This window comes from Azolla caroliniana, unplaced genomic scaffold (assembly GCF_043228905.1).
Source record: "Azolla caroliniana isolate FFs.n. ecotype wild unplaced genomic scaffold, voAzoCaro1.0.p SCAF_15, whole genome shotgun sequence".
Taxonomy (NCBI): Eukaryota; Viridiplantae; Streptophyta; class Polypodiopsida; order Salviniales; family Salviniaceae; genus Azolla; species Azolla caroliniana.
In genome coordinates, this window is record NW_028230450.1 from 6,589,033 (window position 1) to 6,615,460 (window position 26,428).

Sequence of the window (26,428 nt, forward strand, 5' to 3'; positions counted from 1 at the left end):
TTTCCTTAAAAAATTACATGTAGCCCAATGTGAGAGATTGCCAATGTTATTGATCCAATCAATGACACTACATTCCGTAGCTCATATTTCTCTCATGGTGGCATTGAAATCCTAGCAATGGTTGCATTTGCAATATTTCCACAATATTCTTGACAATTGGTTTCTTTTGAAATGCGTTTTTGAAATCATCTTCTAAATGAAGTGCTTGTAATATCCATGTGCCATACCACTTCCAAACACCAACATGATGACACCATCAACTAAATCCTTTTCTCTAATTGCTAATGCATATGTATATTGAAAAAACCCCTTCAAATTTGAAGAAACCAACACCAATTGTCATCATTATATGCTATCACCCTCCAAATGCGATAAAAAACAAAGCACCTTGTTCATCAATGCTCATATTTGTGAGAATGATGCCAAGACATCTCCCCTTCAAGGCCAATAATGCACAAAGCTCTTTATGGGTGCATTATAACCAACAAAACCAAGATGTGAAGAATCAACCAACTTTCTTTCAATTATTTCAGCTTGAACATATGCCACACTACTATGATTAGCTTTCAATATGCTTTGACAATCATTACAAATCTTTTGATATGGCACAAAATAATGATCCCCACATATTTGAGCATGCATTCTTTCTTTTGCTTTCTAAGCTACTCTGTAAGAGATAGAGATTCACGGCACACGTCATCAATGAGCTCCTTTGGTGTGCATGTAGGATTATCTTTAAAGTTCTTCAATGATTTTTCAATCAACCATTTCGGAGTTTGCTTCTTTGAAGTTCCCAAGTGTACTAGAGTGCCACCACAATTGTGTTATTCCCTATTCATCTTGATCCTGACATGTTGGATGACTTCAATACAAGTTTCGTGCAAACTCCATCTACATATGGGGGAGATTGCCATTTATCAGTGAATGTAGCAAAAGCAATATAAGTCACAAATATATGAACACAAAGGAATATAACGAATAATATTTGAAAAATCTTGAAATCTCCCCAACAATACCATTAAGTCATTGTGTAATAATGTGGTAATACAAAGAGGTTAGTCTGATTTGTAAGAACATCATTAAATTTTCAATTTTATAATATTAAGCTGTGCATAACATTGAGAAGATGACTTTGCACACATTCGATCGTGAATCTTCTCAATATTCATTTGATACATGAAGGAGTTGTTAGGGTTTGCAATGATGGTAAGCATAAACTATAACATGGCTTTGTGCATTTTAAATCCTTTGTGCACTAATCCCTGAGTGAGTCAAGAAGATGTGTGATGATGATTTAAAGCATAGCTAGCTAGAAGAATGCAAACATGTCATAAGTAAGATTGGACACCTTAGATCCTATCTAAGAGGGTGTCTAGATGCCCATGACTCCTATATAGACCTACAAAAGCTTGTAATTTTAACAATATAAATAATACATAATGAGCTAAAGCATGATGGTCAAGGCTTGCCTTTACATATCATAGTTTTTTTAAGTGATAGGAAATGCTAAGATTCAAATATTCTTGAGGACGTAATAATCTGGTTTATGTTGTAATGATTAATATATATATATATATATATATATATATAAGTTTTTGCAAACTATTAGTTCACTCATGATAACAAATTGTTTCACAAAATCGACACAGTCATATTTTCCATACAATAAAGATTAAATGATAGCAAATTCCTTTTAATCCAAATATCATATTAAGTGCCTCTCTTTCTTTGTCTTCATTTTCTTGCTCTCCTTTGTTATATCATCCCATTGAGGGCCGAGGGAGTTGTCCATGATACTACCCCCTTCAACACAACCGATTAATGGGATGAACCATATCTTGTGGAATAGAAAACAAAAATGAAAATAATGGTGGTGTATTCAAAATGTAGTGGTCAACCTCATAGATTGAGGCGTGTGCCATGATTTTGGGTATGAAATTTGAATTGTCATAGACAACAATGGTGGTAGTGTATTAGTTACCATCTAATGAGTATAGAGAGAGTCGATAAATAATTAAGGGGCGATTCTCTCTCACACACCCCCTTTATATATTATCTCAAGGATATACATCCCCTTGCTCCTATATTATGAAGGTTATCTAGACTAGCAATAATAGATTAATGTTTTTAAGGTTTAATGCGAATAACAATATGGGATTAGAAGATAGAGTAAGGAATTTGTATTATGGATAAGTTTTGAAAGAATGGAGTGAAGACTAGCATTGAACTAGAATGGTTGTGATAACACAATACCTTCTCTGTATATGGTTCATGATCGTGCCATGACAATGGTTGTCATGCATAGTCGGCAGTTTGCAGGCAACCATGTGTTAGTGAAAATGTTATCTTTATAGGAGTCCCCAAATACTAATAAGTACATTCTCTTCATGATGGTAAGAAAATATTTGTGGGATACACAAACCAATATATATATATATATGTTGGAGGATGCCATCAAGTGTGCTCACATTTTCGATACACAATATCGCTTGAAAAACCTTGCGTAATTGTATTCATTCCCATGTCATGCATATCAATCACGTTCATGTGGGCAATTGGTTGCACATTATTGTATGAGCTTGTTCTTTCATTTACTCGTAGTTACTAGAAAATACTCTAATGTGTATGCATATGTTGTTTTTATGGGGATAAAGAGGTCCATTGCAACATTACTATTTGAAATGGAGATATTATATTGTTAAACCATTGAATAGATAATATCTATTTGTGTGATGACTTGCTTAGTATATGTATTCAAGGTTTAGGGTATATTTTACAAACCTAGTTACAAAAATATACATACGTATGAGACGAGGTTATCCATAATATGGGACTTTGTATAAGTTTTGGTCATATTGAGTTTTTATCTTGCTATTTGTCCTAATGCGCTATAATTATGTTTAAGTCACCGATGATTAGCGTGTTGAATTAGTTTTTGAATAAGTTAGCAATTGCTTTGGATGCTATGCTCTTATATAGCTCTAGATACCCATTTAGAGTAGTAGCAAATACGTCTTTGATTTGTCTCAAGCATGTGTTGTCTACTAGGGTTTACGTTACCCATTTTGTTGGTTAAGAAAAAAGCCAATATGATGCACTTGTGCATTGATTCTCAAGTTTTGATGTGATAACAATTCGAAACAAATAACCAGTGCCTCGATCCATGTTGTATGATCAACTCCAAGGTGTATAGTGTATTTGGAAGTCAACTCTTGTTCAAGATATTATCATCAAGTGAGTAAAGTAAGTGTATGAGATGGTGTCCAAAAAACAACATTCCATACACTTTCTCTGACAAATTGGTCTCATTCATAATATCCACCATGACAAGTTTTGATGTGATAACAATTCAAAACAAATAACTAGTGCCTCGATCCATGTTGTATGATCAACTCCAAGGTGCATAGTTATTCCAGATGCCGACTCTTTGTTCAAGATATTATCATTAAGTGAGGGACCGAATGAGTGAGTGTATGAGATGGTGTCCCGAAAATGGCATGCACACCATGCACTTTTTTCTAATAAAATGGTCTTAGTGCCTTGGCCTGGCCTCATTCATGATATCTATTGTCCATCAGAAGCCAAGGGTCCAACACAAACTCTTAGAAATCAAAATTTCAAGCCAAACAAATATGTCTACATATGGTAAGAAATACAGAAGGATTTACACAAATGAATTGTGTTAATTTTTAAACAAAATTGTAAAAGAATCGTTTTCACTTAAGATATATGTATACTGTATACATATAAGGATCATAGAAAACAAACAATTTCAGCTCAACAAAGACTTGGAAGGATCTGTTCATTCTGGGTGGAGGCGGCCCCAAATCTTACCATGCATGGCATCAATTCGAAGAAGATGTACACAGAACTCAGACATGTCATCGCAGGTTTGCGATTACTCCTCAGATTGTAGCCGCCAGTGTACCCAAGATTCATGTGGCGAGGATATACCTTTTGTTAGGAAGAAGAAACAGAGAAGAACAATCCATGGCGTGTTCGGTGGCATCCATGGTGCCAAGAGGAGGAAATATGGTGGGGGCCAGAATGCCCTCATGGCCGCACTGAAATCTTGTGCCAAGAAGAAGGACCTAAATGAAGGCAGAAGAATTCATGCGGATATCTTGAATTGGGGTTTGCTCGAGAACGATGTTTATTTCGGTAATGCATTAGTCAATCTCTATGTGAAATGCGGTGCGCTTGCAAGAGCAGCGGAAGTTCTCTACGAGCTTCAATTTAGGGATACAATCACTTGGAATGCACTAATTGCAGGATATGCTCAGTGTGGATATGGTAAAGAGGCACTTAGTTGTTTTGATTGTATGCAACGTGAAGGAATCACTCCTGACGCAGTCACTTTTGTTTGCACCTTGAAAGCTTGTAGCTGTACAGGAGCAAATAGAAAGGGCAAAGCAATACATGCTGAGATAATGAGAGACAACACTCTGGAAACTAACCTTTTCATTGGCAGCGCATTGGTAGATATGTATGGCAAATGTGGTGAACTTGCTAAAGCACAAAGAGTCTTCGATGAACTTCAATCTCGGAATATAGTCTGTTGGAATGCACTCATCTCAGGATATGTCCAATATGGATGCAGTGAGGAAGCATTGAATTGTTTTCAGCAGATGCAACGTGAAGGTATGTCTCCGGATCCCGTAACATTTGTTTGCATCTTGAAGGCCTGTGGCAATATAAATGCTGCTGATAAAGGCAGAGAGATTCACGATGAGATAGTTAGACTAAGGCTATTTTGTAAAGATACTTTCCTTGGCACTGCATTATTAGACATGTATGCCAAATGTGGTCAATTTTCAAAGGCAATGGAAGTGCTGGACCAGCTTCCATCGAGAAATGTGGTCTCTTGGAATTCCCTAATTGCAGGATATGTAAAACACAATCAATGTGAGGAGGCAGTGAAACATTATGATCAGATGCATAGAGAGGGATTATCACCGGATGCAGTTACCTTTGTTTGTGTCTTGAAAGCATGTGCTGGCATACGGGCAGCTGAGAAGGGCAAAGAAATACATGATGAAATTGTGAGACTAAGGTTGCTAGAAAAGAATACACTGATTGGCAATGCATTAGTTGATATGTATGCTAAGTGTGGTGCAGTTGCAAAAGCACAGGAGGTGTTTGATGAGCTTCAGGTCCGGGATGTTGTCTCTTGGACCGCACTAATTGCAGGCTACACCCAGCATGGGCATGCTGAAGAAGCACTCCACTGGTTTCATAACATGCAGCATGATGGCCCAAATCCAAATGCAATTACGTACGTTTGCATTTTGGGAGCTTATGCCAGCATGGGTGCAGTTGACAAGGGCAAAGAAATACATGGCGAGGTTGTTAGATCAGGGCTGTTGGAAAAGAATGTTTTACTTGGCAATGCATTGGTGGACATGTATGCAAAATGCGGTGCCCTTGATAAGGCACAAAAGGTGTTTGATCGACTCCCAATGAGAGATATAGTCTCCTGGAATGCACTCATTGCTGGATATGCCCAGCTTGGTAATGATAATATCACATATTTATTTGATAAAATGATGGGAGAAGGTGTAGATCCAGATAGGGTCACCTTCACTGTTATTCTAAATGCATGCAGTGACTTGGGCATGTTAGAGAAGGGGCAAATGTGCTTTGAGAGGATGAGAGCAGACTATGGTATGATCCCAACTTTAGAGCACTATACCTGCCTGGTTGACCTCTTTGGCCGTGCAGGCCACTTTGAGAATGCTGTTGCAGTGGTTGAAAAAATGCCAACTTCTGATTACCTTCCAGTTTGGACTTCTCTTTTAGGTGCTTGCCAGAAATGGGGAAACGTTGAGCTTGGAAGGCTAGCCTTTGAACATGCAATAAGGTTGGATGTGAAACATGTTGCAACATACGTTTGTATGAGAAATATATATATAGGTGCTGATATGCAAGATTATGCGGACAAGATTCATGCAATGAAAATGGAAATTTGCATGCACGGAGGCATCCTGGATTGATGTAAGTTGAAACACTCACCCTACTTATGGATCATGAAAACAAAAAACCTATAGTGGCAAGATCGGAGGTACAGAGTGTACTACCTTCTTGACCTTCCAGCCCCACCTGCCAGCATTTCTTACCTTTTAGGAGAAAGAGAAAAAGATTTGCTTGAAGTGTGTCTCTGAAGGATCTTGCTAGAGTAATGCTGGAAGTCATTGATATGAATTACGGAAATCTGTATATGTTGCTCTAGTTATCTGTCAAAAGATAAGATGGGAAGAGCATGACAACAGAGTACCTAGATGCCTGAAATCGAAAGTACATATATTCATTGAATTTGGGAGATGAGTTCGTCTTATGTTAATTACTCTGATATCTTGATCCGTGCTAAATTACTGAATCCTACAATTGGATTAAGAGAGCTGGTGTGATTCAGGTTCACCTAGGCTGAGTAGTAGTTCATCATATGTGACACCATAGATGGTGATTCACATTCCATACCCAGATGACTGTCGACTCGACCTCGTCAGCACTGGTCCCTTCACATAATGTGTGATAAGGGTATGACATATGAGTCTCAGGAAAGCAGCAAATGGGAGGTGATCGAGGAAGGTGGGGAAGCTGTGGTCGGCGAGGAAGGTGGCACCAGACTGCTATTGACAAAGTTGAGGCCACCAATACTTACGGGTAACTACCTTGAAAGTCTTGCAATATTGCCATGATGAGCTTCCAAGAGCCCGTCAAGCACTACATCCACCATTATATATCTACCCGCGGGTAATAACTTATCTATCAAAAGCAGGTTTGCATCTCATATATTTCTCTAGTTGAGAGGAGACTATGTCAAGGTGATTTTCCCTCTAATTCACAATACTCTGTGGATTGCTCGATGTGAACTGTGAACCGGTTGGAGATTGCCAATTACAAATGTTAACCGGTTTCTCAATCATTTATTTAGTTTTCTGTGGGTTTACCCTAGCGGTAAGCTATTAAAATTCCAATATAACATTGTTGGTTCAAATCCTTTCACACATATTTGTTACATACCATACACCTAAACTACAAGCCACGTGGGTGGATCAAAGTAATGACCTTAGAAACTCCCAACCAGTTGCTATAGCCATCTTAACTAATAGTCCTCATTTACTCTCTCTCATGGATGTGTAAAATCAATTGCTCATGAATGAGAACGAGAAATATATATGTGTGTGTGTATGTGTATTGATCTTTTGCTTATGAACAAATATGTTTACATGAAATTCTGAATGAATATTTGGAAAGATAAACTTGAGATTTCTCTCTATCTCTCTAAGTCTTGCTCATTAATGAATATTTAATTTCAACATGAATCAATCAGTCATGTTTTGTTTCTATTCCCATGTGTGTTATGAAACTTGGGGGGCCCAAAAGTAGAGCAACTATTGATGCCATAAGAGAGGTGAGTGTTGCTCAATGAAATTCAAATATAGGGGTCTCGTCATAAAAATTAATTCCGATTTAATTTCATGCATACATATTTTACTTAGTATTGTGCATTTAATTTTGCCATTCGGAGTAATATATTGCTGTCCTAATTAAATATTTGCTCATTCTAATCTAATGTATTTGCTTCATCATCATTTTAATTTCATTAGAATCTATGAATTTGATAAGATTCTTCAAATAATTTAAAATTCAACAAATTAGTTCATCCCATAGATAATTGTTATCGAGTTATTCATCCCATAAAAACTATCATTGTTATAGTTATTGTTAGAATAGGGAAACCTCAACCAATGGGAAGATTCGCGATGGATTTACATGGTGTGAAATCATTTTTTGTTCAAAAGAAAATATTGTTGCAAGTACGTTGGATGCTAGGATGCCCAAGAATAAAGCTCAATATGAAGGATTCAAGTATCATAACAATCACCCGTGATGTGTTGGTGTAATGGTAATGGGGGGACACTCCAACCACTAGGTTGGAGGTTCGAGTCTCCCCGCACCAACATACATGTGGTACCTAAAAAGGGCGGTTTGTGCCGGTAAGTGACGACGACGCAGATGGTGACGGTGAAGGGTGGTTTGTGCTCGTAAGTGACGACGACGAAGATGGTGACGGTGACAACAATGACGATTTTGACGATGAAGAAGGTAAAATGTAGCCTGTCTACAAGTTACATGATGGAACGTGGTGCGAGTCTCATCATATCTCCTAGAGGTCATCCTGTGCATGTACCTCACTTGTACCGAATGGTACATCCCTTGATGAACTATGTACTGCTAATAAAACATGACTTCGTGTGAGTTGTACCCTTCGGGCGAGCCAAAGATAAAAAAATACTAAAGTAGTACAAAATTACAAGAAAAAAAAAGGTATCATAACAATCAAAGACATGACTTCGTGTGAGTTGTACCCTTCGGGCGAGCCAAAGATAAAAAAATACTAAAGTAGTACAAAATTACAAGAAAAAAAAAGTATCATAACAATCAAAGAAGGAAGGAATTTGAATAGATAAAGTTAGAGGCGTTTTTCAAAAAAGTGAAAAAAAGCGGGGCGTGGATACGAAGATTTAGATAGATAAAATAACTCATAACTTCATTTGATATCCAAATTTTAAAAGAAAAGATTCATAAAAAAGATGACAATGAGAGCTTTCCAAAAATATTTTATATAAAAATTTTGGGATTACAGAGGAAAAATAGTGATATAAAAAAACGTCTCACATAGACTCCAGTATATTTTAAAAAAACAAGAATAACGCACCAAAAAACCTATAAATAGGAGGGTATTCTTAGCCATAAGGAGGAGGAAGGAATAATGTAAGGTTAAAAGAAGGGAGAAGAGGCATAGTAGAAGAAATAAGGAGATAAAGGGAGGACTTTTATGAGTTTTTTTTCCCTTGAAAGATTTTAATCAATAGTATTAAAAACGTCTAAAGACTAAAAGTTGAAGTTATCTGCCCATAGGCTTACAACGTAGAATAAAAGACAATGTATGTACACCAAAACCTGTACATACAAAAACAACTTATATAGGGGTGTTGAACCTTGATACGGTACATTAACATGATGTGTTTATATTCAAGAAAGGGTCCATGGAAGTTAATAGTTCCATTGAGGTCTTTGATTTGACACTACAAAGAGGGGCACCTTCCTCCATAAGTGAAGAAGCTTCATCCTTCTCTTATGAATATTTTTTGGAGAACCATACATATTATCATACTGCCCACAGACTACTGTCAGCAATGTTTCCCATATCTCAAGCAGTACATCTGAAAGACCAAGCTTTATTGCATCATAAAGTTGATTGCATCTACATTTCCATAATACCCATAATGCTACCGTAGTCACAGTTTTGCAGCCTGAACAGATCTCACATGCTTTCAAGGTTGTTGAAATGAACTAACCGATATCAATCTTTTGTTGTGTACTGTCATGGCCTCTTGAATATCGTCTGCCTCATACAACATCAAGTTGGAATGTAAAATTCCCCACGCCGCTTCACCCTATGAGAACAACCAACCAACATTGATCGTTAGGAATAAAGAAAGAACTTTATTCCATACTTCCTGACCCAAGGGACAAGACCATAGGGCATGCTTAGTAGTCTCATGCGTTGCATAGCAAAATCCACATTGCCTGAGATTAGGTGGTACATTCCCTTTCAACGACTGGCCAACTGGTAATGCTGCATGCACTAATAGCCATCTAAAAATAATAAATTTAGAGGGCCCCTTGAAAGCCTAGATCCATCTCCAATAGCTTTTCAACTGCAACGTTAAAACATCCCAATTAGTCCAATGTTTTTGAGCTGCTGGCACCATTACATTCGTAGACATTAGTAATGAACTTCCAAGCTTCACTGAATACTGAAAGAAAGGAACCTTTATGATCTGTTCCCCCAAGGAATAGAGGCTGCAATCTATTGCTATCAAGAACCTCAAAATAAGAAATGCACCCATTAGGTGAGATAACCTTGACAACAAAAAATATGTCATTTATGAAGCATCCAAACCAGAAATGTTCCTGTATGGGTTGGAAGGTCGCCGCCAATGAGGAATATGACGCTGAAATGGCAGCCATCATTATCTTGGCACCATGAACAACTTGTAAATGCACAAGACGATTTACTTGTGACATATACTGGAATTGAATCCAAGTGCTTACAGATGCAGGTGACCCATTATCCAATTTACCCCAGGCAAGGTGAGTTCTAAGACCCAACACTTTTCCTACATTATCCCGAAATAGAGAATTTGCAAGAAGAGGCTGATAAAGTAGTGCATCCCAAGTAGAAGGCTTCTCCTTAATCAGAAATGGCTTAATCCCATCCCATGCCCTTATGATTCCTAACAAAAATCGATTAGATGCTAGATCCCGCCTTGCCGTTTGCACATCATTCAAGAACAACCATTCAAAGAGGGAGACCAAAATCCCCCTGTCTTAAGACTTAACTTCATTAGCTGATTTATAAACATTCCTTTCCAGGCTTTTGACCATGGCAACAATCCTCGAATCACAAACTTAACCAAGAGGGCTCTTGACTTCATCAAAGGATCTATCAAACCCAACCCTCCATGGATTTTAGGTTGAATCAACACCTTCCAAGCAACTTTGGTCATTATTCGAGATTCATATTTTCCCCCTAGAGGAAATTACGGATCAAGCTTTGCACTTTCATTATTGCTGACCTAGAAAATAACCAAACAGATGCTATAAGCCACATAGACGCCAAAAGTACTGAATTTGCTATAACAACCCGACCTGCAAAGGACAATTGTTGGGCATCCCAATATAGAAGTTTATGCTTTATTGATAATAGTAGTGGGGATAACATCGCTTCTGATTTTAAATCTATACAAACTAGGCATCCCAAATACCGAACAGATTCAACTTGGTGAATCCATCGGAAAGTAGAACCTGGATACCAAGTAGGATGAGGCTCTTCAACCACCCATAACCCTACCGACTTATTCCAATTAAGTGAGGCGCCTATGGCTTGTGAGAAATTCTGCAAAGCATTTTGTACTTGCCCGAGATTACCAATCTCCCCATCAACATAGAGGGTTGTATCATCTACAAACTCAACATCCAATACAGTGGATTGTGCAATAGGTAATGCTATACCTTTTATAGCAGCCAAAGAAGATCTTAGGTTTGAGGATAGAGCTTCCCCGAAAAAGATAAAAAGAGAAGGGGCAAGATGACATCCTTGCCTAACTGACCTAGAAATTAGAAATATTGGCCCATAACCTCCAGCAAACAAAACTGAGCTAGAGGCTTGCTTGTATAAGGCCGAAACACTAGTTATCCATGCATTAGGAAAACCTAATCTTGACAGCACTGCCTCAAGAAAATCCCAGTCTATTTGTCATAGGCTTTTTCAAAGTCCAGTAGTAAAACTGCCATTTGTTGTTTATTTTGTTGAGCTAATGCAACCATTTCCCAGAACAAAAAGATATTATAAAAAATGCTTTTGTCTTGTATAAAACCAAAGTGTGTACCATGAATAGATGGCAACAAAGATCATAATCTAATGGCAATTGTTTTTGCCACAATCTTATAAACATCATTAAACAATGTTATTGGCCGCCACTTAGAGACTTCATCACATTGAACATCCGACTTAGGAATCATATACAATATCCCTTTTGCCCATTTTGCCGGCATAGTTCCCGTTGAAAAAATTAGTTTAGTCGCTCTAGTGAGGATAGGGCCAAGAAAATCCCAATAATGTAAGTAGAAGCCAACTCCTATTCTGTCTTTTCCTAGACAAACATCCTTACCCAAGGATTTAGTTGCAAATAAAACCTCTTGAAACGTAAATGGTTGTAGTAAATGAGATGCCATTTCATTTGTAATCTTCTACTGAACAGTTGCAAGTATATCTTATTTCTTATAAAGACTATCTGTTGTAAAAGTTGTAGTAGACAACAACTGATGATAGTAATCTGAGACTATACCTCACATTTCAGAGTCATATGATGTATATGATCCATCAGGCCATTTCAAGGAAGTAATAGAGATAGGTTTATATTTTCGTTTGAACTGATTGAAGAATTCCTTATTAACTTGATCTTGTTTTTGCGACCAACGAGCATCATTACGATAAAAGAGGAACGTCGAACGTGCCTGTTGCTTTTCTTTTAAACTTCTTTTTACCTACTGCAAATCAGAAAGTAGCATGGATGAAGTTGGATACCTTTCCAATAGTTTTTGTAATGCTACGAAAGCACGACACAAATTGGCAATTTCTGAATTGCAACGATACACCGAAACTGAATCTATATTCATGAAGAAATTCTTTGTATCAAGTATGGGATCAACCATATTACGAAGCAAACAATCATCCTTCAAGTTGTATTTTGACCATATCTGAACAATTGACATCCGATGGGTATCATCAGATAGCAAGGAAGGAGGAATACACCACTACTTAGAGTATTGCTTCTTATTAAATGTAACATTTAACTTCAGAGGTTCATGGTCAGATATCATTGATCCCGGAATAATGCCAAGGGATCTGCCCGCATCCCACAAAAAATTGTTGGCATAAAATCTATCTAGCTGAGACAAAGTAGCACTAACCACACTCCCATCTAATCTAGAAAACTACAGGGATCCTTGTATACGTGAGAATGATTGCACCTTCCATAAATCAAGTAAATCAAATGCAAAACAAAAGGAGTTCCAACACTTAGCTTCCCATCCTAAAACTGTAGTAGTTGAACATCCTATTCTATCGGAAGCATCCTCGATCATATTAAAATTGCCTCCCACTACCCAACAATCTGCTAAACCCGCATATTCCGAAAGAGACAGGCAAAAACATGCCCTCTTTGATGCGGAATTAGGAGCATAGATATTCAATAGGCCAACCTTCTAAGAACCTATTTTTATAATAAGAAATTTTGCCCGTTTATTCATAATAGTACCTGTTGACAAGATAATAGACTGCAAGTGTTGTCTAAGAGCAATACATAAACCGGCATGGCGGCCATTTGGACCAAAGGTAGGAACCCAAAAATGAGTCCACCGTCCTAGTAAAATGGAGCCATACTTCTGAATCCTATCCCTACACAGGTGATGCTCTTGCAAAAAGAGGATATCAATAGTACCAATATTAGAAATAACTAAATCTGAACATAAGAGTCCTTAATCTGCGAAAAGTCTGACCACCCAGGCTTTGCACATCCAGGAAAGAAAATGTAGGGCATTCATATTACATAGGGTTTAGAGATGTCCTTTTCTCAAGAAGAGCATCCTGGCATCCTTTCTTGGCACCCTCCTGAGCTCTCATTTGTCTTTTCAAAAGAAAATCCTTCCTTGCATACTTATGCATCCTATGTTGCTTGACAACCTTTTCAGAATTTTGGATTGTCAAAGGGTCCTGTGTAACTATAAATTGAAATCCAACATGAATGTGCTCTTGGTTAATTTCAATATCCACTGGTTGTCCTTTGATCATATCCAAATACACTTGTAGATTAGAGGCAACTTTTCCTTTAAGCTTATCGGAAGATTCTGAATTAGTAGACGTAATCAAAATGTGTTGATTCTCAACATTTTTTAAGGGTGGTTGTCCTACCACCAACTTTGTAAAGGATGTATCGAACTGAGTAGAGTGTTGATCCATCTTCTACGACGAAGAATTTGACTTGAGTTTCTGTTGAGGAAGGTGGAATGATGAATGACCCCATTATTCACCTCTTGTGAACTTTCCTCTTCTATTTGGAGGGCATTATATGTATTCTGCAAGGGAGGGAATTCTTGCATATTGTTAATTGGCACTTGTGAAGGTTTATTTAGAGATACACATGGAAATGTCTTCTTATGCTCCAGTGTGGTCCAACCATCAGATATATTCTGATATGGAACTATAGTGGTGCTAGGTGTATGTTTGTTAATGTCTTCATTAAATTCCGGGCAATATTTTGCCAAATGACCAAACCCAAAACAACAGAAGCACTTATTCGGCAAACCCCTATACAAGATTTTCTGAGAATAAGGGGCTTGTAGATAGTCAAGTAAATTAGGAAACAAAATGTTTGAGGGCAAACTTGTAGACTTAGAAATCACAAGCTTTGCAGATGCAACTCCTAGATACTTATCTTCGACCTGGCATGGTTTATCATAAATTTCTAAAACCGTACCAATAGTGCTAGCAATCACATGTATTGAAGGCAACCATTCTTTTTGCAAATTAGGAGAAACAACCACACATGTTTGATACTAATCAAAATCATGATGCACCTGATTTGCGGAGAAATTGTGACTCCCCTTGTGAAAACAGATCCAACCTTCCTTGATTTTTGTTGCTTTCTTCTCCAAAAAAATTGGTACCGTACGTTCTAACTCGAACTCTAGTTGGTAGTAACTTCTGCCAAGTATTTGTACATCTGTAATGTTATCAAGATCCTGTTTCAAAGCGGCTTGAAGCAACAAATGGAGATCAACGCGTTGTGGAGGTGGTCCTCGCGGATGCGTGGAATGAGGCGGGACCTCGGGGGTCTTGTACCGAAGAGCAAGAGAGAAAGGAGAAGGGAACCCACTACGTGCGAGCGTAGATTCACAGGGACACGGCCCTTCGACACAAAGACACGAGTGGGACAGCGACCCAGATAGACACGAATGTATGTATGTATTAGCAAAGACAAACAACAAGAACACGAAGTCGGTTACAACCGAACAGGCCGGCGAACAGATGCCGATGCCTATAACGAGTGAGGAAACTTTGAGATTAACTGTTTTGTTATTGATACAGGTTTTTTCGTGGACATTGGTCATGACGATAATTGGCTAGACGGTTGATGTGGATTGAACGAAGAAATTTTCTGTGTGAAAGTGATAAGGTTGAGTGAAGATGGTGGGGAGGGTGAAGCCGACTATAACGAGTGGGTGAGAAAATGTTTACACTAATTTTGTGTTGATCAATACAGGATATGCGTGGACATTGCCACCGTGTTAATTGGTGAGATGGCTGATGTCGACTGTATGAAGAATTTCTGTGTTAAGGATGAGTGAAGATGGTGGGGAGGGTGAAGCCGACTATAACGAGTGGGTGAGGAAATGTTTACATTAATTTTGTGTTGATCAATACAGGATATGCGTGGACATTGCCACCGTGGTATTTGGTGAGATGGCTGATGGCGACTGAATGAAGAATTATTGTGTTAAGGATGAGTGAAGATGGTGGGGAGGGTCGAAGCCAATGTGCAGGAGTGGGTGAGGACATGTTTTAACCTAAGTTTTTGTTGATTATACAGGATATGCGTGGACATTGGAACCAGGTTAATCGGTGAGATGGCTGATGTCGACTAAAGGAAGAAATATTTGTGGTGAGGATGAGTGAAGATGGTGGGGAGGGTCGAAGCCAATCATCAGGAGTGGGTGAGGAATTTTTAGACGGATTTTATTCTTATCACAGATTTTTGGGGTTTTTGGGCAATGACGTTAATCGGAGACATGACTGATGTGGGTTAAATGAAGAATGGTTGTGATGAGATTATGGTCTAATCAATGTATGGCTGTTCTGAGTTGGTAGAGATTATCATGGTTGCTTCAAAGTGACAGGTGCTGCAGGGACTGTTTTGGTGTTGTGTTTTCAACGGCAACAGCCGAGGAAGGTTCAATCTTGCATGGGAAAAGACAGACAAAGATACAAGAGGTTGGACAGATTTATGAGCTTGGAAAGTCAGCTTGAAGAAGACTACGGCCAAGAAGTAGCAGATTACCTCAATGGCTTGATTGGAGAGAGCAATTTTGTATTACCTAAGTGGTACAAAAGGACATTCACAAGGGAAAATTAACGGCCAAGGAACGGGAACAACTATTGGACAACCAGGTGATGGTGAACAACTTAAGTACATGCGGAACCAAATGCAAACATGGAGTTTTTAGACTACTACCCATGATTCCCACCAACATATGTAGTCACTTGGACCGCAGGAATTTGTTTATAGGTTGAATATGGGTATACTAAAGAGCTTTAGTATATGTGGAATCACATTCAGCCAATGTTGGCTGCAACATGATGTTTTTAGAGGCCATAACAAATGCCATCATTATTTGGTCCCTTTTTTTACGATATATAATTATGGAGTGGAAACTATTATGTACAATTTGTAGATTGCCTTTGGCATTGTTAAATTTAATACCAATGGAGCATATTTTTATGGAAACAGATGCCGATGCCTGTTCATAAACGCACAGAAAGAAAGGGGTAGGTTGGAGGTGCTGCCGGAAGCACTCGGGCATTCCTCAGAGCAGCGCGAGCCTCCCGAAACCTGCGCAGAAGGAAGCTATGGAGTTTGGAAGAGAGAGAAGCCTTCGGCCCACAATCCGACAACACTTCGTCCTCTCTTCCTTCGTGATCCCTTCCTCCTCCTCGTCTCCCTCCTTTTATAGGCAAGAAGGGAGCCGTTTCCTATTAACTTCCTACCTACCGAATCTACCTACCTAGGATCTCCCATGTCCCTAATTCTCTCCTATGTACAACACAAGGCGTACGTGCATGAAGAGCTGGTTCCTATGCTCCGGCGCACCGATTCCGCTTGTGGACGGTTTTCTTCACGACAGCGTGTAGGACGAAGGCCCAAGACATCCGCAATGATATTCTTCTTCTCCAAACGTTGAATCTCTTGCACAATCCGTGTTCGATCCTGTTATGACAACATGAGCTCAACTGTGTTGTCCGAAATGGGTGGGATATCTGGGTTAGTTGCACGGGAGCCCCAGTTAAAATGTTTGCGACGGCCTGGCAATTGCACCTGATTTGCGGATGTCACGATGAAGGTTGAGGCAATGGAAGATTCAGAGGGATTGGGCACACCGATTTGCTCGCAACTACAGTGCTAGGCGTAGCAACATAGGCTGAACAACAAACAAACATGTGGCCAACAGTTGAGCCATACACGATAGGAGATGATCCGGTTGCGGCGGCAAGCTAGGCAGTAGAAGGCAAGGCGGTGACATGCTGCACAGCTTTCTTCATCACGTCCAAAGGATCTGGTTGTTGTTGTATGACTTTTATGTGTTTCCTCATATTTATACCTTTTCCTAGGCCCCTTGAATAGATGCGCCTTTCTAAAAAGCTCTCCATTCATTGGTTGTCCAAATCATGATAGTGCATGCACCTATCATTCCTTCTATCCAATCACATTAGTCCCCTTTTTAACATTAGTGAGCGTACCCTTCACTAATGTAAATATTAGTGACCTACCCTCACCAATGTTGTCGTAAAGGGATACGACCGATTGGTGCCACCATGATTCCACACTTGCCTCAACTACAACCACGCATCTCGACTTGGTTCAGTGACCCAACACTCCTTGGAGATCCACCTGATTTGACTCATTGGAGTTGATTTACATTCTAAACTCAAAGTTCTTTAGTATTATTGTTCTTAGGGATTATTTGCATTATTTTGGAACAAATGTTGTGTAGTCAAAACCATGTAATGTATTTCATGTGCACCACATAACGCACATGCAAAGTTTCTCTACATGTGTGCCACATGGCCCACATGCTTTATATCGCGCACATGCACAAGCTTCTCTAGGTGTGTGCCACGTGGCCTACATATAATGACATAAATTTAGTATAAGAGGGGAGGATTATTGCCATGGAGGGGGGGGGGGGGGGAACAATCAAAGAGTCCTATTTTGTAAAGGGTTTTTCTCTCGAAGAAATAGTGAATTTCCTATTTTGGCATTTCTTCTTCTTCTGCGTTTGAGGAGTAGCGTTGTACGGTATTTTCTTCATAACTCTCAATTCTGGCATCTTTTTTCGACGTTATATAGCTCCTTTGAAAGCTCTTGCAGAGGGTTTTCCAATCTGTGTTTGCACACTTAATTTGGTTACGTAGGTGGAACTATATAAGGTTTTTGTCTTCACGGGTAGGGCTGCAAACCATTCGTGACTATTGAGATACTTCTGACTTGACTTCCCACTCTTCTCTTTCATCTTCTTATTTCCACTCTCCTGGATCAAAACTCCAACGGTTTCTCCTGGACACACCAGGCTCTTATACGCGACGTGCTTCGACACGACATGTGGTGAACCCGACGTGAAAACGGGCGGCAAGGAGATTGAGTTCTGTGGGATTTTACCTCTTCGAACATGGATGCAACACAACTTCAATCAATTCTTGAAGCTGTTCTCATAGGGAGGGAGAGGAGTCCGAACCTAGATCGAGTTGTGGATGGGGTATTAGAGAAGTTAGGTCCATTCACTAGAAAGGATGTGACCCGATTTTTGTAGGTGTTCGATGCGGAGATGTTACATCGCAATATTCCCGTTGATTTGAAGAAATCCAACTTCCATCATGTGGTAGCTGACAATGTTCTTCCTATCAAAGAAGAGCTTCAAACGCAAGATGTTGAATGGGAGGCATTCCGTCGTGATTTGCTCAGTGTTTTTAATTATGTTGATTCCACCAAGATGACTCGGCGGGCATTTGAAGCTTGGGTGGAGTTGGACCAGAAGCATGGGTCAGTTCTAGAGATCCTTACTGATTTTGAAGCAAAGTTCCGACAACTCTCAGTTCGGGAGAAAACTTTGCTTGAACTAGAGAAGGTGGTTCTCTTCCTTTGCTTGGTTCCCTATGCGGATAGGGTAGAGATAGGAAAACTTATGGAATCAGGTGAAACTGAAACAGGTTTAGAGGAGGACTGGAGCCGAATTCGGTCCATCTGCCTTCGATGTGAGAAAAGAAGAACATGGCTAGGCTCGAAGGGACCTGGAAATGCTACTCCAACCTCCTCTTTGAAGACAGGAACAAGGATTGAGGCATCTATGGAGAAACCACAACCAAGTGACGTAGATGACCTAGTGAAGTAATTCCTGGAGTGGAAGATTTCTTCCATGTCGAAGGTGCAACATCAACCACAAGTGCAACGAACTCTTCCGACTAGGGATTTTCGATGCTTATGGTGTGACAGTTTGGAGCATCGAAGATCGGAGTGTGCGGAGCATCAGGAGGCGATGTAGAAGAACATCATATTCTACAAGGATCGGTTGATCCACTCATTTGTGACTCGTCAACTACTAAAGACAAATTTTGGGCGAGGAGGAATGAAAAAGATCTTGGAGGAAGAAGAGCTTCCACATGCACAAGCTATTTTCCATTCTACTTCGGCTGCTATTCGACTAATTGAATTGCCCAAGCAAGATCCAACTATTCAAACTATTCTTATTGAAGATGGTTGTCAAAGGACTGGTTGGAGTGATCCAACTTTTCCCACAACTTATGATGTGATGGTAGAGGAGAAGAGGAGAAGAGAGGAATAGTTGGATTGTGAACGAGTTCTAAAGAGGGCTGATTTTCGTTCTCCATTCGAAAAGCAAAATTTGGACATGCAAAAGGCTGAACCAAACCCTGCACAAGTATCCAAGAAGTCATCTCCAACATTCCGGATGCGGACTGAATTGGAACAAGAGGTAGATGCTTTCTCTTTCATTGAAAATTATGTTCTAAAGAAACATGTCTCGGTTCCATTAGGAGACTTGTTGGCAGTCTCCAAAAAGGAAGTTCAGGATGATTTACTGGAGAAGATGCGAAGAAAGCGAATTCTGATACAAGAATGACTGCAAAGGAGGCTGGATGGAAAGAAGGATCTACACAAGTGTTGAAGCATGAAGATAATATTCTGAGGAGCCACTTTACTCGGAATCACTGGGCTCGGGCAACTATAGAAATGAAAGTACGACTTAGTGGTTTATCGGAGGCAGTCATGGCTCTAATTGATAGTGGCTCGGAGATAAACCTCATTTCCTTGGAGGTTTACAAGCAAGGAGGGTGGCCGATGACTTCTGATCACCATTGGAGGATTCGAGAAACAACACAATCATCAGAGGAGTTATCTGGAGCTTGCCCATATGTGGAGGTGTCAATCAGTGGTGTTACTATGCTTCAATATTTCTTTATTTAGGATTCAACCACATATCCAGTTATATTGGGGCAACCCTTTATGGTTGTTGTCCGCATGGAGACCAAGGTATTGGATGATGGATCGGCCTATGCCCGGATCAAAGATATGGAAGGTGGAAGGATAGTACCATTTCAGATAGTTTGACCTAATCATGAAAGAAACAAGGATAGTTTACATGTATCCTCTAATCGGGATTTTTAGATAGGACTATTGTAAAACAGGGCTATAATAGTCTGGGACAACAAACATCCCTATATGAGAATAATTGTTCCGGAAATAATAAAGTTTATGTTTCTTATACCGGAGCAATCTCATTTTCTTCTATTGATGATTTAAATCGTAAAAGCCAGGTAAATGTGGAAGACATTCAGGTGATGCTTCTTAAACATCGGATTCTAGAACTAGATGATCAGGTGTCAAGAATTATTGGAGGAACTTTCCTTTGTGGATACCATTCAAATGAAGGTTAGTCATTTTTTATTCCGGCCAATTCAGTGGATATGTATGCTGAAATTGCAACATTTCAAAATCGGATGGATATGGTTGCTCACGTCCATACTAAATATAAGACAGTGGATCAGAAAGTTCGACCTGTAGCGGAACCATTGCCGACTGATAACATAGATAAACTAAAAAGGGTGAAGGAAGAACCAATGTTACGGGATCCGAGGATGATTGGTCATGTGTTTACGGAGTCTTCTCAAGGGAAGCTTCAGATAGGAGGGGGTGATTTCCTTAATTAAGCTGAAGAAAGCCAATTTCGAAAGATGTTATCTCAACATGGTAAGGCTTTTGCTTTTTCACCTTCAGAGATAGGTTGTGTGGACCCACAACTGGTAGAGCCAATGATTATCTTTATTGTCCCTCATATGCCTTGGAACTTGAAACCAATTCCTGTTCCAAGAGCTCATATTCCGAAACTCATTGAGTTGCTAAAAGAGAAGGTGAAGATGGGTATCTTGGAGCCTTCGAATGCTCCATATTCTAACCGATGGTTTACATTGCCAAAAAAGAACGGATCTCTTAGGTTCATTCAAGATCTCCAACCAGTTAACAAAGTAATGATTCGGAATTTAGGAGTTGGTCCCGTTGTGGATTCCTTCGCATAATCTTTTGCAGGTAGAGCTATCTACTCCATGGCTGATTTGTATTCCGGATATGATCAATTTCAGCTTGCTTTGGATAGTAGGGATATTACTACAATGCATACACCTATTGGGCTGGTTTGAATGTGTATTTTACCACAAGGCAAAACTAATTCTGTTGCTCATATGATGAACGCAATGAATAAGGTGCTCAGGGATCACATTCCTCATCGAACAATGTCTTTCTTGGATGACATTCCGATTAAAGGATGTCTAGAAGAGGAGAAGGATGAAGAAGTTGGGTCGGATGGATGTTGGAAATTTGTCTCAGATCATATAGTAGACTGTGAAGACATATTGAAGAATTTAGAGGAGGCACATTTGATAATTTCTGGAGAAAAATCAAGTTTTGGTAGATTTGAAGTATGGATTGTGGGACATTTGTGTGGCCCCTATGGTTGGAAACCTGATCTAGCCAAGGTGGACGACATCAATGCAATGGAGGATATCTGCAAGTCAACATCAGAAGTAAGACAATTTTTAGGTGCATGTGTTTTTTATCATATTTGGATTCCACATTTGCACATATTGTTGATCCCTTATATAAGTTATTACGGAAAAGAAAAAGGTTTATATGGGAGGAGGAGCATACATTGGCCATGAAGAAGATTAAGATACTTTTGTCATCTGCACCAGCCTTGCGACGACCTATATATGAGCAAGGTCGACCTATCTTTGTGACTGTAGATGCAAGTCCGACTGGAATTGGATGGGTTATTAATCAAGAGGATGAAATTGGAGATCGATATGCTATTCGGTTTGGAGCAAAGATTTTACATGATCAACAAAGAAGGTATGCTCAAATAAAGAAAGAGCTGTGGGCCATAGTTTCTGCGATTAAAATAGACAAGGATTATTTGATTGGATCAGAGACGGATTGTCTGCCGATCCTTGGAATGATTTCAGGATGCTCTTCTACAGATATATCCATGTTGAGCTGGATTGCCTATATTAAAACATTTAACCCAAACATCCGACACATTACAGGGAAAACCAATGTTATGGTTGATATGTTGTCCCAAGCACAAATTATTCTAGAGCCATCTTCTCTGGAGGAAGAGGATGATTTTGATAATGGATTCTTGTGTAATGAGATTTGTTTGCAGATGCCTAAATTTAGAGAGGAGGAATATGAAGGAGAGCTATTGCAAATCGGGAAATTCCTACAAGCACAAGAAGGAAGCCCTGATTGGACACCAAAGGATTTTTGGCTATTCAGGAAGAAGGCTTATAGGTTTCTCTTGAAAGATGGATATCTTTGGAGACTTGCAAAGAAAGTTAAGGATCCTCCAACTCGAGCTATCGGTTTACAGGTTCAGAAAGATAAGATTATTTCCGATTTTCATGATAGTCATTGGGCTGGACATAAAGGAGTGGTCAACACATTTTCGAAGATTAAGATCGGTATTGGTGGAAGGGAATGTATGCGGATATCCAAAGGTATGTGGAATCATGCATTGAATGTCAAATGTATTCTGAATATAGGGTGAGAGATGAGCTACATTTGACGTACTCACCCGTGTTGCATTATAAGTGGATGGTGGATATAGTTCATATGCTCGCTAGTCGAAATCAAATGAAATACTTGGTTCTTGCTCGAGAGAATTTGTCCAACCAAGTGGAAGGAAAACCTCTCCGAAACAAGTCTGCATCAGCCATTCTAAAGTTTTTATTAGAGGATGTGCATCGGTCGTTCTAAAGTTTTTATTAGAGGATGTAATTTGTAGATATGGTAATGTTGGGCAGATTGTAACAGATCGAGGGGAGCTTGATTAAGATGAGGCTCGAATGTTCTTCCAAAGATTCGGGATCCGATTAACTTTGACTATTGCATATAATCCGGAGGGAAATGATAGAGTGGAAAGGGGTCATGGTACAATTGTGAAAGCTTTGGTCAAAGCATGTGATGACCGAATTTCTATGTGGCCTGACATGCTTCCTTATGCTCTCTGGGTTGATAGATGCACTCACAACTCTGTTACGGGATTTATGCCATTGGAACTACTTTTTGGTCAGAAGCCTATTATGCCTACGGAGTGGATGATTCCCACTTGGGGAGTTTTACCTTGGGAAGATAAGATGGAACGTGAAGATTTGTTGGCTATTGGAATTCGGCAATTAGAGAATAGGCCGGAGGATATAGCTGAAGCTGCCAGGAAACAACAAGAAGTTCGATTGAAGAATAAGGATCGATTTGACAAGAGACATCGAGTTCGGAGTATTCCCATTGAAAAAGGAGATTGGGTTTTGGTGTTTGATAGTAGCCTTGAGCATCAACACAAATCTATTCGAAAATTCTCTCATCGATGGTTTGGGCCGTATCGAGTGGTAGAAGTACAGCAAAATGGAACATATATATTGTCAGAATTTGATGGAACTCTTCTTCAAATTTCGATTTCTGGTAAACGAATTAAACCCTTTAAACAAAGAGCCTCTCTTGTTCCTGACATTTTGCAGGATGAACGATCTATGGAAGCTAATTCGAATTGGGAAGAAGATGTTGAAGAAGAGGTGGTCCATGACGTGGCAACTACAAGTCTCCAATTAGAAGCGGTAATGACAATTTCATCACATGATACTTTTCTAGAAGAGAAAGTAAACGAGAAGTTTGAAGGGGAGAACATGTCTCTCATGTCGATTCCGGAATTGAATGAAGATGATTAGCATGCATCAAATGTTCAAATACAAAGAAAGAAAACTTTGGTTGAATTTTCTCCACTTGGCACATACCGGAGGATGTGCAAGTTAGGAGGGGGTGCATGTCGTAAAGGGATACGACCAATTGGTGCCACCACGATTCCACACTTGCCTCAACTACAACCGTGCATCTCGACTTGGTTCGGTGACCCAACACTCCTTGGAGATCCACCTGATTCGACTCATTGGAGTTGATTTACATTCTAGACTCAAAGTTCTTTAGTATTATTGTTCTTAGGGATTATTTGCATTATTTTGGAACAAATGTTGTGTAGTCAAAACCAAGCAATGTATTTCATGTGCACCACGCACATGCAAAGTTTCTCTACATGTGTGTCACATGGCCCACATGCTTTATATCGCGCACATGCACAAGCTTCTCTAGGTGTGTGCCATGTGGCCTACATGTAATGACATCAATTTAGTATAAGAGGGGAGGATTATTGCCATGGAGGGGGGGGGGACAATCAAAGAGTCCTATTTTGTAAAGGGTTTTTCTCTCGAAGAAATAGTGAATTTCCTATTTTGGCATTTCTTCTTCTTCTGCGTTTGAGGAGTAGCGTTGTACGATATTTTCTTCCTAACTCTCAATTCTGTTGTTTGTTTTCGACGTTCTATAGCTCCTTGGAAAGCTCTTCCAAAGGGTTTTCCAATCTATGTTTGCACACTTAATTTGGTTACGTAGGTGGAACAATATAAGGTTTTTGTCTTCACGGGTAGGGCTGCAAACGACTCGTGACTATTGAGATACTTCCGGCTCGACTTCCCACTCTTCTCTTTCATCTTCTTATTTCCACTCTCCTGGTTTAGAACACTAGCGGTTCCACCCAGACACGATGTCGTGACGATTTTCGGCTACGGTGTGAAACCGAGTGAGACGAATAAACCAAGGATATGCAACATTGCACATACACTTAGCAAATAAGTCTCCTAAGGCCTAGTGGCACTTGAGTTCATACATAGGGGTGCAAGCAAGGTTTGAACCTTACACCTCTAAGATACAAGATAATTGCCTTACCACTAGGACAACTATCATATAGTGTAGATTTTAGGTATTTACTTTTCATATATGAATTATGGATGAAACAACCATTAGAAAACCATGTGCACAAAACCATGGTTCTAAACCCATGGTTTGTGCATGACATAAGCAAAACCGTGTGCACAAAACCATGGTTTTAGCCCATGGTTTTGTGCATGTCACAAGCATGGAAAGACCTATAAAAGCCTCTAGTTGGGCTTGTGTAAGGGGGGCTCAATATGTGATATCACCAACACCATTATAATCAATATAATTATATTTGTCTTTATCTTCTTCATATTTTCTACTTCTCAAGTGTACAATATTTCTTCTTCTCAAGTAAACCAATTTCATCTAATCTTACATTGATCGTCATCTCTTCGATAATTTTGCAAACATCCTCCCAATCCAAGACCCCGGTGGTCACTCGAGTAGCACACGCAAGCGCGAATCTTCGCGACAACGCCAAGCTCTTATACGCGACGTGCTTCGACACGACAATGTTATGTGTACATAACATACTCCCCTACTTTAAAAGATTGCACTCTTGCAATATGAAGTGAGGAAATTGTGCCTTAAGAGTACAAGTTGATACAAAGGTGGTGGTGTTGTGCGCAAAGATGTAGTACTCAAATTTATGAGTAAAACATCAATAGGGGAATTCATGTGCCCTCATGTGGTTTTACTCGAGTTCTAAGGCTCGATAATTTGAGTTCAACCTAGATGAGTCGTTGGAAAAAATCATTCAAAAAATGGCATGATGCCCACTCAATCGAAAAATTAGTCTACACGGAAGCGTTACATCATAGGTAAACGCACATAAAGACTTTAAACATGAAAAGGAAGGGAAAAATGAGAGTTAATTGTGGGTGGGTACTAAATGACAATTATTAGAAAATCATACAAAAGTGAAACGAAAATTTGTGTAATTAGAAATTAATTAGAATAATAACCAATTAGGTGTATGGAACATTAAGCATACCTTAAGGTAAGAAACCCTAGGGTAATTGACATGTACCTCCAGAAGACCACCACATCCCATAGAATCGGCCAAGTGATAGCTCAATAGAGAGTAGAGTGGCATAGGTAGACGACATACACCTCGTTAAGACCACAACATCCCATAGAATCGGCCAAGTGATGGCTCAATAAAGGGAAGGTGCCATACTCAACATCATATGCAAAAGGGTCATGAGGTGAGCATGTGCGATTAGGGCAAACACGCTCGACCCGATGCATGTATAAGGACCGGCTCAAACGCTGACGATCGACAGATGTTGATTCTACGTCACCTTCATCGACGACTACCTACACTACACTTCGATCTTGCTGATGAAGAAGAGCAACAAAGTGCTCTCCCACTTCCAAAAACTCAAGGGCCAAGTCGAAAAAGAAACCGGTCGGCACATTTGATGCCTACGATCTGACGGAGGAAAGGAGTACTTCTCCGATGAATTCAACTCCTATCTCTAAAGTGAAGGCATTCGGAGAGAATTCTCATGCCAACACACACCCCAACAAAATGCAGTCGCCGAAAGGAAAAATCGGCAAATACTCGAGGTAGTACGGGCCATGTTGCATGAGAAGCACATGTCAAACTTTTATTGGGCCATCGCGGCATCCACGACCGTCTATCTCATGAACCGGTGCACCACCAATGGAGTCCATGAGCTAAC

At 39.7% G+C, this 26,428-nt stretch overlaps 2 protein-coding genes across 2 annotated transcripts in view; both read left to right on the forward strand.

Annotated features, from left to right (window-relative positions):
- Positions 1–26,428, forward strand: part of LOC147854498 (uncharacterized) — a 90,629-nt gene that overhangs the window by 23,181 nt on the left and 41,020 nt on the right. The window lies entirely within an intron of this gene.
- Positions 3,747–6,904, forward strand: LOC147854501 (putative pentatricopeptide repeat-containing protein At3g01580). The gene has a single exon (XM_087331586.1). The coding sequence runs from the start codon at positions 3,840–3,842 to the stop codon at positions 5,991–5,993; it is 2,154 nt and encodes a 717-aa protein (XP_087187712.1). The 5' UTR covers positions 3,747–3,839; the 3' UTR covers positions 5,994–6,904.